The sequence below is a fragment of the Excalfactoria chinensis genome, chromosome 1, assembly GCF_039878825.1.
Source record: "Excalfactoria chinensis isolate bCotChi1 chromosome 1, bCotChi1.hap2, whole genome shotgun sequence".
NCBI classification, from domain to species: Eukaryota; Metazoa; Chordata; class Aves; order Galliformes; family Phasianidae; genus Excalfactoria; species Excalfactoria chinensis.
The window spans coordinates 159,286,162-159,300,124 of NC_092825.1; the positions used below are offsets into that span (position 1 = coordinate 159,286,162).

The window sequence follows — 13,963 nt, forward strand, 5'->3', positions numbered from 1 at the left end:
ATTGTAGTCATCCTTAATGTTAAAGTAATTAACAAGACTTTTTGTTCTTCCTTATTTAAAATGAATTACTGGGGAGAGAAGTATTTCTGTGACGAGTTACATGAACGGACTTGCTGATGATGTTCACTTTCAGATGCTTCAGATAACATCTTTTCATGCTGTTGGTTCTTATGATGTTTTATTTTTTTCTCATTTTGCATGAGCAGTAATGGAATAGAAATATACTTGACTGTGTAATGAAATGACCTTATTTTGTACCTCCAGAAGAAGCGTGCACTGGTAAAAGTAGTTTCACTCTTAGCAAGGAAACTCCACCAGTTATTTCATTTTTATTTATTTATTTATTTATTAAATTAAGCATGAAACAGTTGGGTGTTTTTCTCCAGCATAACTTGGTTCACAGTCTTAGCTGACACAGTTGTCAAATAAAGCAGGAAGTCTGCAGCGCGTAGTTTCAAAACGAGCAACAAAAACACAAACAAAGCATCTGTTTTTGCAAACAACATTTATTTTTGCTTCTCATAGCTATTAGAGGATCTTTTCTTGCACTAGTCTTTGTTGCTGTTTGGCTTTGTTTTAGCAAGTTGAATAAACTGTAACAAATGGTACCTCACTAGATTTAGAATCATAGAATGGTTTGGGTTGGAAGGGACCTTTAAGATCAGCCAGTTCCAACCCCCTGCTGTAGGCAGGGACACCTCCCTCTTGACCAGGTTGCTCACAGCCCCATCCAGCCTGGCCTTGAATGCTGCCAGGGAGGGGGCATCCACAGCCTCACTGGGCAACCTGTTCCAGTTTCTCATCACCCTCACAGTAAAGAACTTCTTCCTAATATCTAGTCTAATTCTGCCCTCTTCTGCTTTAAAGCCATTTTCCCTTGTCCTGTCACTACATGCCCTTATAAAAGGTCCTTTCCCAGCTTTTCTCTAGGCCCCCTACAGGTACTGGAAGGCTGCTATGAGTTTCCCCTGGAGCCTTCTCTTCTCCAAGCTGAGTTTATTATTTGCCAGAACCTTCAAGTGGGAAGGAGAGGCAACCTTATCTCAGCCCAGGAGTCTGGAAACTAGTAGCAATGAATACACAGATTGGAGTGTCCAAAAAAGACGGGTCTCTCACTGAGTATTATTGGTGCATATCCTCAAGTCAGTTTCAAACTGATTTATTACAATTCCCTATGATACATCCCAGTATTTTCTTGAGCATGCAGTGTTCCTTCCCACTTCAGCTGTGGAAAACACATTGATATGAGATCATCTGTTTGGGAAACTGTGCCTGATCCACTTGCAGGATTGCTGTGGCCTTCTTACCACCTCTTTGGTATTGGGACTAGGTAGTCTTTAAGATCGCTTCCACCTCAAGCCATTCTGTGATTTTCTGATGAGCAGGCAGTGCTGGATGTGTCCCAAACCCCAGGGCACAGCCACAGAAGGAGAGGGAGATCCCAGCCAGGATGTAGGGTCTGCTCTGTCAACAGCCAAGGCCATTTAAAGCAAGAAAGGACAGAAGGTTTGATGCTCTCACTGTTGTCAGTATGGTAGCGTTGTTACCAGCTGATGAGTTGTACCTGAACAAGTATTAGTGCTTTTCCTTTGTATCTGCTGAAGAGCTGCTGATGTGTTTATTTGGGAATTGGAGATCCAGTGAGATACTGTTTTATTTTTTTAAAGCTATACACAATGCTGAAGTGCACGTATGAGAAATTTACAACACGCTGCAGCTTGTGTAGTGGCCATATATTCAGCTCTCTGAATTATCTGCTGAAAAATCAGTTATGGTCCAGCACAGGATGAGCAGAAAACTGATTTGGAGTACCTGTAATCCAGGAACATAGAGTAGCGCAGCTCTTCATCTGAAGTTTGTGCACTAATTTATTGACAGGGCAGTTAAGTAGTTTGGGCTGCTTTATTAGATCACGTGACATCTTTGTTCTTATGTTTGGCTTGTGTAGTGTTTTGGATCGATTTATATTAAATTGTATTAAATATTGCTGTAAACTGGTTAAAAAGGACTGAAATGTGCTTTCTCTGTGGTATGTAACATTAATTATTACCACGTGCTCCTCTCCTTAAGCCTTATTTCCGTGTTTCATTAATTGGACAGAGCCATTGTCCAGTTAGTTGGTATTTTCTCAATGCTATCACATGCAAACTTTAGGTTTGCTGCTAGAGAATATCCAACAATGTTTCTTTTAGATCCCTCTTGTATTTGCTGTCACGTGCTATCACTGGTGGAGAAGAATAGACATGTTTGGCATGGATGAAAATGTACTGTGCTGCACTAACGAGATGCTGCCTTGGATAACTAAGTTTCCTGGATGAGGTTAATACATTTAGTATAAATCAGTAAAGCATGGAATACAGAATTAATTTCACCTGTTAAAACTGGAGATAAGGATCGAAAGAACAGTGAGGCAGGTTAAGAGTTGGCTGCAATTTGGACGACAGTGAGATGTGCAGGAAGAATCAGGAGCTGACTGCTGAGATTAACATAGGACTGGCTGCCAGCTGCTTTAGCTAGTGACTATATTGCTATGCATACTTTGATGAAATTAGCTGATGAACCAAAGTTGGGAAAGAATTTCAATAAGAAATTCTTAGAGAATTGGACCAGAAGAAGCAAATAATACTGAAGGCTGAAATAATAAATATTTGATGACCCAGATTCGACATCAGTTTCACATCACTGGCTCAGGAAACGAGTGAAAGGCATCTTGTGTGCAATGGGTGTAGATGAGCTGCGTGCTGATTGAGTGACGGAGGCTGCAAATATGATACCAGTATGAACAAGCAAAAGAGTGGGAAGGTTTTCTGGCAAAGGGAAACCACTGATGTGTTTGTGGGGATGCTGGAGCACTGCAGGAGATCTGGTTGCCTCTGTTTGAAGACAGCAGCTCTGAATTGACAGAGCAGAGAAAGGCTGCCAGGCTGCCTTGTATGATGTGTTCAGCTTGGTACTGCATGGTACCAAGGAATGGGCTACCCTCATCATCATCGTCTGTGCTTGATGTGTAGGCCTGCTGTCAGAGTCTGTGAGTTTACTTCTCTGTGAAATAACTTCCTTTTACACACAGTCTTGTGCATTCAGTGTGGCTGGTTTGTTTTCATTCATGGATACTTTTTCATACTTCCTCACGTGCGTTTTGTTTGTTCTTTCATAGAACGGTTCGTGTCTGGCTGAAGAGAGACAGTGGACAGTACTGGCCCAGCATATACCATGCAATGCCATGTAAGTATAAGGAAATGTTCATTATCCACTGCATAATTGCACAGTGTCTTTTTTGATTTGATGAAGCTTAATGTTCTATGTCCGTTTGTTGTGGGCTTACCACTCCTTATTAAATTCAATTCTTGAGTAGTTCTCATGGTTTCTGTGAAGCTTTACCAAGTTGCATGCTAATGTTCCCAAGAGGCATCAGGGGTTACAGCAGCAAAAGCATACAAATGTGCTAAGGAGGGACAAGCACTTATGTGAATATGGATCAACAACTGTGGAAGCTCAAAATGTAGTCCTATGTTCCACCACTAATGGAGTCCATAAAGCTTTGTAAGTCTCCAGTATAAATCACTCTGCCCTTCCTACTGCACGTGCTCAGTCCATTAGAGTACAATGGTAAATGGTTTTATTTGATAATAACTTAATATCCTGCAGTAGCTAAAACAGTAGAGGGGATACTGGACAGAAAGGGCTGGTTTTCCAGTGGAGGAGCAGAGTCATATTACCCCACAATTAGATGCAACCAAGCCTTCATCATGGATCTCTCCAGTGTAATCTGCTGTATGTCTTCTATCCCAAAGAGAGTGTTCATGCTTTAAAAGAAACAGCAGATTAATGTCCATTTTTCCTAGAGGTGGTTGAAGAGGTTACTGCCCTGTCATAACCTGTCTTGAGTGCAGGCAAACAACTTAGTAGGCCATCAGCAGCAGAAATACGCTGATGCTCCTCAGTTAACTTATGTGCTGGGCTAGCCTGTCTCTGGAAAGCAGATCAGGGAGCATTTATCAAGTCCCATTGAGGCATTCTTTTTGGAGAAAGTAGTATTTTAAGCGAACATAGTTAGATTTGTAAGAGGATTTCTATTTCTGTGATGCATAAAATGCTTGATGGCTGTAAATGTTAAACAGTTCTAGTACCATGACATCATCAGTTTGGGGCCGCAGAGTGGCCTTGATGTTTGCTTGCCTGCTCCAGGAAAGCCTTCATTTGCTAAATAGAGGGGAAAATCTTTTCTTTTTCTTTCCCTGGACCTGTCCAAAGAGGTTTGCTTCCCACAGGCAAACTGTTATGAAGTGGCACTTCTCACTTTAAAATCATCTTAGCTCTTCCGCTGGTCTTAGAGAGGCTGTGTTATTGCTGGTAATAGCTACGCTGGAAAAGACTGAGTAAATCCAGACCCACTCAGAGGGGGCTATTAATCTGAGCACCTGATGCTGTTCCTTCACTTAAGGCTGGTAAATTTTTGAGTCATGAGACATTTCCATTATACTGAGTTATTCACCAGTTTCAAAAATGATCAAGTATAATTAAACATTGGAGCAATGCCGATTAAGTTATCAGCCATGGCTTTGAGCTTTGAAATCATAGGGAGGGCTCTGAGTCAGCCTCTACATGGGTATGCATTTACATTTTGTCTATTTCTGTATGGATCACCTTTTTTGATTGTCCTCTGCTTTAGGTTCACGTTGTTTTTTGTTGTCTAGAGAACAGAGGCTCTTTGCAGAAGAAAAGTAGCAGGCATGATGATGCTTTCATGCTGCTTAGCAAGCTGTGAGAGTGGCAGTCCCACCTACAGATGACCCATTAGCATGACTCATGGCTGATTACAGTGCTGCATGACCCACACCCTTTTATGATTTGTTGTCAGGTAGCCTTAATAACTGAGTTTGCAGCCTGGGTACTCTTGGATGTGAGGAGGATGAAGCACTGCGGCTGAGCCAACCATGTGCTTTGGTCAGGCTCTGCCACCCAACGGAGCCATCAGTGTGTACTGAATGCTCAGGATTGTAGATTCTTCCAACCAGGGACATTTTTGCTATTCAGGAGTGGGCTTTCCTCAGTTAGAGTTTTCTGCCCAACTTGTGGGTGTTTGTCTGATCAGAAAACAGTGGGCAACACAGCAGCCACATTTTTGAGGAAGAGTGAGCTGTGAGTGCTCAAACCAGGTCACAGCACCGCCAAGCCGCTGCAAAGAAAAGGGTAATGGAAACACCCCATGGCAGGTATCATTTCCACGATCTTTTTGCTGGCTTTCTCAGCCAGAGTGTCACAGCTGAATTAAGCACCAGAAGGCCTTTGAGAAACACTTGACAGAGTGTGGCCATGGATGCTGGTGGCTGGAGGTGGGTTGCGTTCAGCCACTGGTAGAACTCAGTGTGCTTTCAAGAACCACCGCAGGCAGAGCCACTATCAAAAATACACGCTGCTATGTTGTCAGTAAGGCAAAATAGGAAGCTGAATATCTGACTACTTCATGTCAGAGCTGTCTGAACAACTGTGTCAACAATGGACCTCTGAGCAAGTTAATCCTCATGGTTATGTGTATGATTTTTTGTTAGTATCCGTACAGGAGGCAAAAAAGCACCTTTACACAAAGTTATGAGAAGGTATCGTAGTCAATACAAGAAAGCTTTGCATAAAAACAAATGACCACAATAGACCCAAACCCAACCAGAAAAAACTCAGTCAGATGGAGAACTGGGTAGAGGTTTTATTGTAGTGGAACACCCAGGATTTGATGCAGATAGTACATGGCTTTATGATGTTCTTTTTTAGCTAACACTTTGCTTGAAAGCAGATGGTCAAAACCGTGCAAAGGAAAACACAACCCTTAGGTCTTCCACTGTGCCGCTTCCGGCACTCTGAAAATGCAGATACAGAGTTTGTATTTCTCTTCCACTTCTGTCGGCTTCTAATTGAGGAGACTCATTGTCGAGAGCATGAAGTAATTCAGGATTTCTGTTTTCAAAGGCAAAAAACCAGAGCTTCAGTGTGTATTTGCCCTACATTGAAGATAAAGAATATAGCCAGACTTACGTGTCAGGAATATCCAGCCCACCAGATTGGATCAAGTCTCTTGTAGTGTGAAATCCAAGTCATAGCTAGACGTTAAAGTAGAGAGTCTTCAAAGTGCTGTTGTTTTTCCTGGGTATTATTTTAAAAGGCTCTGTAACATCTTGGAAAATTTATTTTTTTTCTTTTTTGTTCCTCTCCTTATAATGAGCCCAAGTTCTTATGTATCTGAATGTCACTGTCAAACTTTCATTTAAAGTATAAGCTGCTGCTGTCTGCTTGCAACTGGTACCATTTCAATTACATTAGTGTAGCTGGGGCTGACGTTCCTTTTTCCAAGAGTACATGTTATTTAAGGATTCCTTTAGGAAAATGATTATAGCAAAGTATCTTTACACTGCCGTGTCAAGGTACATGTGGGTTTGGAACTCAAATGTGACCTTTATTTAGCAGAATGTCTCATATCTTGCTTGCACCTTTTATATCTGAAGTGATTTGAGCTATCTGGAAAAAACATACTTTAAATAGCTAGTTTAACTGAGAGTTTTTCTCTGTGCACTGTTTGTTATCTTCAGTTACTGATTGCTTTTTCAATGTATGCACACAGTCTGACATTTTACAGCTGGAATGTTGAATATGCTTGTTCTGGTATTAAGTGCCTTTTGAAAGGATGTGATGTTTACTTAGAATTGCTTTGCATCTGTCAGCTTCTCCTACAACATCCTAATTCCGCTGTGACCTGGAAGTCTCAGTATCATAGCAGTGTCCCACCATATATGAAGGGAAGCTTTGAGTTTGCCTTTTCTGAGGAAGAGGTACAGAAAGGAATGATTTCTTTACTGTTAGTAGCCATAACGTAGCACTTCTATTGTGGCAGTTCCTTTGAACTGAAGCCTTTTCTTTGGCTTAATTCTTGGATGTGAATGTGGTTGGCTTCCTGCTTGCAATTAGTTTTCCCTTGGGAAATGTACTGGGGGTGTGCAGTACTAAAGGTAGAACAGTTTTGTTGAAGAGGCTTTCCTTGCTGTGATATAGCTCTGCTGCTAGCTAAACTAACAAAGGTCTGCTGAGCTATGAACTGTACGACTGTAGGTGAGGCATTACTTAAGTGGAGAACACAGCCAAACACATGGCGCTGTAAAAGAAAGAACTCCAAGTCTATTAGTGACAAAACCACTGCATGTAATCACAACGGAGAGAAGAAACTAAGAAGTGGGGGAAAAGAATTAAAAGCACATCTGACTGCACTCAACATCTATTACACAAATATAGTTTAATCAATGCTCTTACCGCTACAGAAAGGGGATGGATGCCTGTCCCTAGTTCAGTGCTGAGAAGTGATCACTGAAGGTTTCTATGGGGACAGCATGCTGCTGTGCTGGGTGGTAGAAGCAACCCCTGCCTTCTGAATGCAGCCTCATGGTATCTTGATTAAACCAAGCAGACTACTTGAGTTATTACAAGGAAAGTCTGTTTTTACCCTGTATGTGACCCTCTCCATATCCTAGAGGGACTGATCTGTGAGCAATTTAAGAGTATACCCTGATATTTATTAGTGTTGATGTAAGAATCAATGTCTAGTTTTCCACAGAGTCTTGTATTTTGGCCATAGTATGTGATACTGTAATAATGTTGTCTGGGGAAACGACCAGAGAGCAGTTGGGCTGGCTGCTCTTCATTCTGGCTGGTAGGTCAGCTCCTGTTAACTACCATTCAAGTCCACTTTCTTAGTGCAGGTGTAGGATGTGGGTCTTGGACAGCATTTTCTTTTGTTGTTGAACAAGGCCAGGCAAATGGTTTTGTTTTGTTTTGTAAAGACTGCCTTAATTATTCAGCTAAATAAATCTAACATTTGTACTGAAATGTCAGGTACCGCTCATGTGGATACACCAGCACCGTTCCTGTATAACATGCCTCATGCCCACTTTCAGAAAGCATCAGTAAGGAAAAATGAAGAAACTGGAGCAATAAATAATTGCTAATCCATGTCCTAATATAGGATAGGATTGAATGAATTGCGCAAGCACTGGTTTCTCTTTTAAATGTTTGTCTATTGGAAGGGGGCAAAATGATGAAGCACCGTGAAGCATGCTAGCTAGTTTTAGGCTTTCCAGAACTTCAAGAAAATGGCAGTTTTGTTAACTTCATCATCATGTTCATTTTTTTCAGCTCCATGTTCATGCATGTCTTTTAACCCGGAAACCAGAAGGCTGTCCATAGGTCTAGACAATGGTACAATCTCAGTAAGTACATACCAAGATTTCTAGTTGAAACGCTTCCCTTTTGAGAAGTATATGTGTGTTGGGGTGAGGATATTTTTGCTAGTGGTTGGGAGAGAGAATATTTACTGCAGTGGATCTAAAGCTGTAGTGTGGAAAGTGGTAGATTGCTCCAAATGTTTCTCCAGCCCTCACATAAATGATTGAGTGAAGTTTGCGGTATTTATTAGGCAACTAAACAAACAGTATTAATTTGCATATATCTTTAAAAAAAAAAGCAACTTGACAAACAGCTGAACAGCTGTTGTTTTATTAAATGAATGTCCTGTTAGTCATGCTGTACCAAAGTTTTCTGAAAGCAGCAGTTGAGAGGGGAAAAATAATGTTTGAGAGGCAGAAGATGAATTTCTGCTCTATATTCAGCTGCTTTTCCCAGTTTCAGGGTGCAGATTTTGTTTTCATCTCAATTGGAGTTGCTCTTGTGGGCTGAAAGATTTGGTTTATTAACATCTCAGAGATCTCAGTGTGTGGAAAGGAAGGAGGATGTTAAAACAAGAGCCTGTCTTTTAGATTTGGAGTAGGGAGTAGCAGTTGACCTTAATCATTGGATTTTTCTTGTGGAATAGTTGATGAAATGCTGTATTACCATGTAGAAAGGAACTAGGGGTCAGGGTGGGACTTCTCTCCTACGCCCCATCAGTAGACTTGTACAGTTTAAGATCAGTTTTATTGTCATTTCTGATTTTACCGCTGTTGCCTTTGCTTTATGGACTTTATAACTGAATGTATGTCTGTAGGTTGGCAGAAAGGCAGCTGTCTGCACTAAACCAAGATGGTATTTGGGATGGGACGTGTAACCCTTTTAGCTGTTGATCACGAGCTGTTTCAAGGATGTGCAGGTTTTGACCCATAAAGCTATTAATGGCTCAGCACCAGAGATTTTCAGTGCTTGTAGGAGATTTCTCCTTTTGTATCTAGGAGATGGGACAGCTGCTGGAGAATTCTCTGCACCTCTGAAATTCCCTCCTTCCCACTCTCCAAAATAGCTTTAATTTTCCAGTCCTGCTGGATGCATTTGTTTTCACCAGGCCTTTGAAGAATGTGAAGGCAACTTTAAATAAGGCATTTAAGTATTCCAGCTTGATGGAAGAGTTGTCTTTTATCTTCGTGGCATTTTGAGAGTCAGAGAGTCTGAACGAGGTCAAGAATTTTCCATTCTAGAGCTAAAGAAGGTTAATAAGGTATGCAGGTGAAAGGCGTCGTGCATCTCTGCTTTGTATGGAAGGGAAGAACTCACGGCAAGGGCTGTATAAGCTAATATAGCTCCCATGATGTCAAGTTAATCTTTTTGTGCTGCTGCTTTTACTTTCACGCATAAATACAAATAGGAAAGTGAAACTGCCTTTCACATGAAACTCTGGAAAGTTATGTGGCTTTTGGTTAAGTCTGACACCCCAGAAATGCCTGTGGTGCCTTTTGAGAAGGATGGGCAGCGATGTTACTGTTAGATAAAGATGTTCCAGCAAAGCCACAGTGAAATGTGGTTTTAGGCCCTGTTTCTCCTTATGAAACGGAGTGAGTTTTTACTTCTACAAAGATGAAGGGATTGTTTCCAACCTTTTGTAAGTGCTCAGCATGAAGGCTGCACCAATGTTTGTGCAGCACAGTACACTTCTCTCTTGAGTGAAAGTCTGTCAAGCATCTTTCTTGGAAAGCAAGAGTACCCAAAGCACACACAGAAAAGTTTCTTGTGATCATTTTTATACATTGCAATCCCTTTTTTAGGATAAATGACACTTGTATTACGTTTTGTCTTAGGGATTGCCTCAGGTTGCTTTTGGAAGCCAAAAGACGCTATTGCAGTCATAAATTCCTTCCTCTGAAATGGAGGAAATACTGTTTTCATGGGTGCAGGTTTCTCAATATATCACTACAGCAAGCAACAGAGCAAAGGTCTATCACCTGAAATAAATAGGAGAGCTGACTGCCAGGATGCAGCTCCCCCCTTAAGTTCATCTAAAAGTTAGCTTCCTAGACAGAGTTAATGATGAGGCTCTGCTGCCAGCAGAGAGGTGACATGCCCTCGGGAATACCCATGTTACTTACTCCATTTCTGAAGGTATAACTGAGGCATTTAGCTTTTGGGTAGCTGAAGCTGAACGAAAGTGAACTTTCTGTCTGACCTTGCTTGTGTTCAAATGAAGCTATTATATACTTGGAGAAGGTCTACAAGGAAAACAGGTCACAGGAACAGCCCTTTCAGAATTCTTTCTTGGGGATGGCACTTAGTATGGATTCATCATCCACATCATCTGATCTTGCAGATGTCCACATGTTTGGCTGTAAACAGTACTTGAAACACATAGGCTCTACCTGCTGGTGTGCACCGCTGCCACAGTGGGAAGTTTCATGTTTTTTCCTCCAAGAAATAGCATAATAATTTTTCTCCTATTCTGATTTTTGCACTTAATGAAGTGAGAAGACTGTAATCATTTTATAAACCTCGCTTTGCAGCAGATGTAGACATAGTCTCTGACATTAGATTTAAGAGAATTCATTCTTCTCAATTCCGGAAGCTAGTTTGCTGCTCTCTGGAAGATACAGCGAGAGCACTGTCAGTCACTTGTATTAATAGGATCAAGTCAAGCCTCTAAGGAGATCCACACTGCGCTGTCAAAATGGCATCATCTAACAGAGTATAGACTGTAAAATCCCTGGGGTGGGATGGGAGCTAGGCTGTGAATGGGTAACATATTAAGATTCTTTATAGAATATTAACTCTGAGATGGGATTCTGTTCCCTATGCAGTGGTCTCTAGCTCTGTTTTGTGATCCATCACTTGATGAATCCTGCAGCTCTGGAAGGATATGGCTCTTCTTTAGACTCTGTGTCATATCAGCCAGCACCCATGGCCAAGGATTCTGAAATGGCATGCAGCAGGGTATGGGTTTTGTTTACCTTAACACAAATAATTAGAAACAGGACACCAGTGATATTTGCAAGCTGAAAAGCCTTAAACTCAAGAGGAGAAGTTTGTGGTGTGTATGTGTTACAGTGTGAGGGAGATGTGCTCTACGACAGCAGCATCACGGGCACTGGGTTGGCCTTTTCAAATGCTCAGGACTTCACCTTAAAGGCTTTCGTAGCACCGAGTACACCACTGATGTAATTGTAATAAGCTTTCCTTAAACAGACAAGGTCGATCAGTAACGTTTTCAGTATGGCAAAAAACAAAGCAAAGAAACTCAAAGGGAAAGAAAAAAAAAAAAAACAACAAACCCACACACAAGAAAACCCTGTGAAGAGCAAAGGATGATCTTGCCAGAAAATCCTTTAATCCCTGCGAGGAAGGTTTTTGGTTTTTCCATTCCAAGTGCTGTAATTTGTCACAGTCCCTCCTGTGCAAAAGCGCTGTCACAAGACTCAAATCTTTCCCTGTCCTCTTAACAAGCGCCAGCTGAGCTGTGTGGCTGACCTCAGCCTTTCTAGCTCATTAAGAAGAGCCCAAAAGCTGCCTAATGAGAACTGAAGCATCAGCAGCTCTGAGAGGAGCGTAACGTTGGTGTGTAGAAGGACAAGAGCCAGTTTCTGTTGGTACAATGTTAAAAAAGATGTAATCGGTGTTTTTGTAGCACAGCAGCCACAATGTATGTGCAACAGGGCATGAATTTGTGGAGCAAGGTGCCCTGTGTTAAATTACCTGTCTATTGATGTAATTAAAACATCTGGCCTTGAGAGGGATAGGGGAATGTGGGCAGTGGAAGAACATGTGACCGTATACAGGGGAGCAAGAAATAAAAGAACTGAAGGATTAGAAAATGTGGAAACAAGGAGATGTCTTTCAAGGTAACAAATGCTTTCAGGGGAGAGAATAAGATGCAAGAAGGGGGAGAGGTGGGAAGAAGAACATGTGATATCATGACATCCAGCTTTCAGGTTAATGGAACTGTGTTCATATTGTACTGTGTGTTCATCTCTTTAGATGGCGTGCTCCATCAATAATGTGTAACCGTGGCTTGTAAGAAAGCACACCTAATCAATACTTGGCTTACCTTTACCAATTGCCGCTGTGTTTTGATTCACTGCATTGTAATAGAGGGATCCGGGAGACTTTCTCAGTCTTCCATTAAGTTATCCACGGATAACTGAGCAGAATGACCACGTCAGGTTTGTCAAAGGCAAAATGCCAAAGCGGAATTTGAATGCACATTGTTCCATACCTCTGCAGTTCTGATCGCCCGCATCTGTTTGTCAACCTGATGCAATCTGGGTTCAGTACCAGGACGGGCTCATTGATGGGAAAGACAAACATATTCTCCAACCACACGTTGCAGCAATTAAAGCTGTTTCTTTTCAGGCAACATCAGCAGACAGTTAACGTTCGTAGAAAAGGGTCTTTAATTCAAGTGGGCTTTGCAGAGAAGCATTCTGGGTGGTGGTTTAACATTCTTCAGGCTGCGGTTAATTAAAACCACTTCCCCCATAAGTAGGTGGGGAGGTGTAGCAGATTTGTAATGCTCTGTGGTTTGTAGAGTTAAGGTGACCCTGGTATAGAAATCCAGCTGACTTAATTGATTTGTCACCACTATCTAAATAACACCCCTCTTTGTAATCGGCAGCTGCCAGAGGAAAGCTAAGAGGAGGTGGATAAGAATAAAGGAGCGGAAGGTGAAGTAGTGCAATTCAAGAGAACATGTTTATTACCGATTTACAAGCAGAAAACTAGAAACAGCACAATACATCGCTGCCTCAGCCCACTCACTGTTGTCTCCTGGAAGCTGGGACCTGTAGGTTTCCAATAGATGAGTATAGCAGCCTCTCCACCTTGGTGCCAAGCAGGAATTATGGGGCATTAGGAGCAAACAAGGTGCTGGAGTGCCATGCTGATTACCTGGAGACCCCACAGGATATGCAGAATGACTCTCTTTGTTCCAGTTCAGAAAAGTTGGGTAAATATCAGTATCTCATACTCTTCAGCACTAACCATCAGATTTGCCTTATAAATAGCCCGTGGATTCATGGAGCCCAGTCCTTTCTGTCAGTGCTTTTGGCAGTGCTTATGCATGAATATTGCACAACTTTAAAATGCGGCTCATCTCGTGTTTTACAATGTTCCTTTTCTTTTCACACTATTTCCAGATGAAATCAGTTAGGTTGCTGGCCCCAAGCTAGATTAGCCCGGGGAGTTTCTGCATAGTTTGTTCTAAATAATTCAACATGATGTGTTTTCGAGCTCCTTGTTCTTTCTCACATTTCTCTCAGTAGGACGTGTGCACATAATTACCTGAGGGCAATTTGAAAGCACAGTTCATGTGGTGGTGCTGCAGGGCCCACCCTTTGCCAGGTGTTTCCTCCATAGTGAGGCTGCAGGAGCTGTGTTGTGACCACTGTTTCCCTTGCTCTGAGCAGCTTTCCCCTTCCAAATAAGCAGCAGGAACACCCAGGTGCTCATTCTGTTTAACCACGTGCAACTGTTCTGAGAGCTGAGACCTCCACGCAGATTCTTTACTGCTGATTTTCATCATTTGCATGCTCTAAAAGCTAATTTAAAGATGGTTAAACAGCAGCACCAGGGCAGCAGGACTGCAAAGTATCTCCCCATAGAGAGTTCTTCCCTGGCTGTGGAGAGAGCCAAGCTGGGTCACTCCCTGTGCCTGTCCCTGGGCAGCCACCCTCTGTGTCCATGCACGACTGCTTGGTAGCCACAACAGAGCAGTTGCAAAGCAAGAAACTCTGCT

General features: G+C 42.0%; 1 protein-coding gene across 1 annotated transcript in view; it reads left to right on the forward strand.

Moving 5' to 3' along the window:
* Positions 1-13,963, forward strand: part of WDFY2 (WD repeat and FYVE domain containing 2) — a 58,340-nt gene that overhangs the window by 26,761 nt on the left and 17,616 nt on the right. The window contains exons 2-3 of the mRNA XM_072333993.1: positions 3,158-3,225; positions 8,176-8,249. Coding sequence (XP_072190094.1) covers positions 3,158-3,225; positions 8,176-8,249 — 142 coding nt within the window. The remainder of the gene's footprint in view (positions 1-3,157; positions 3,226-8,175; positions 8,250-13,963) is intronic.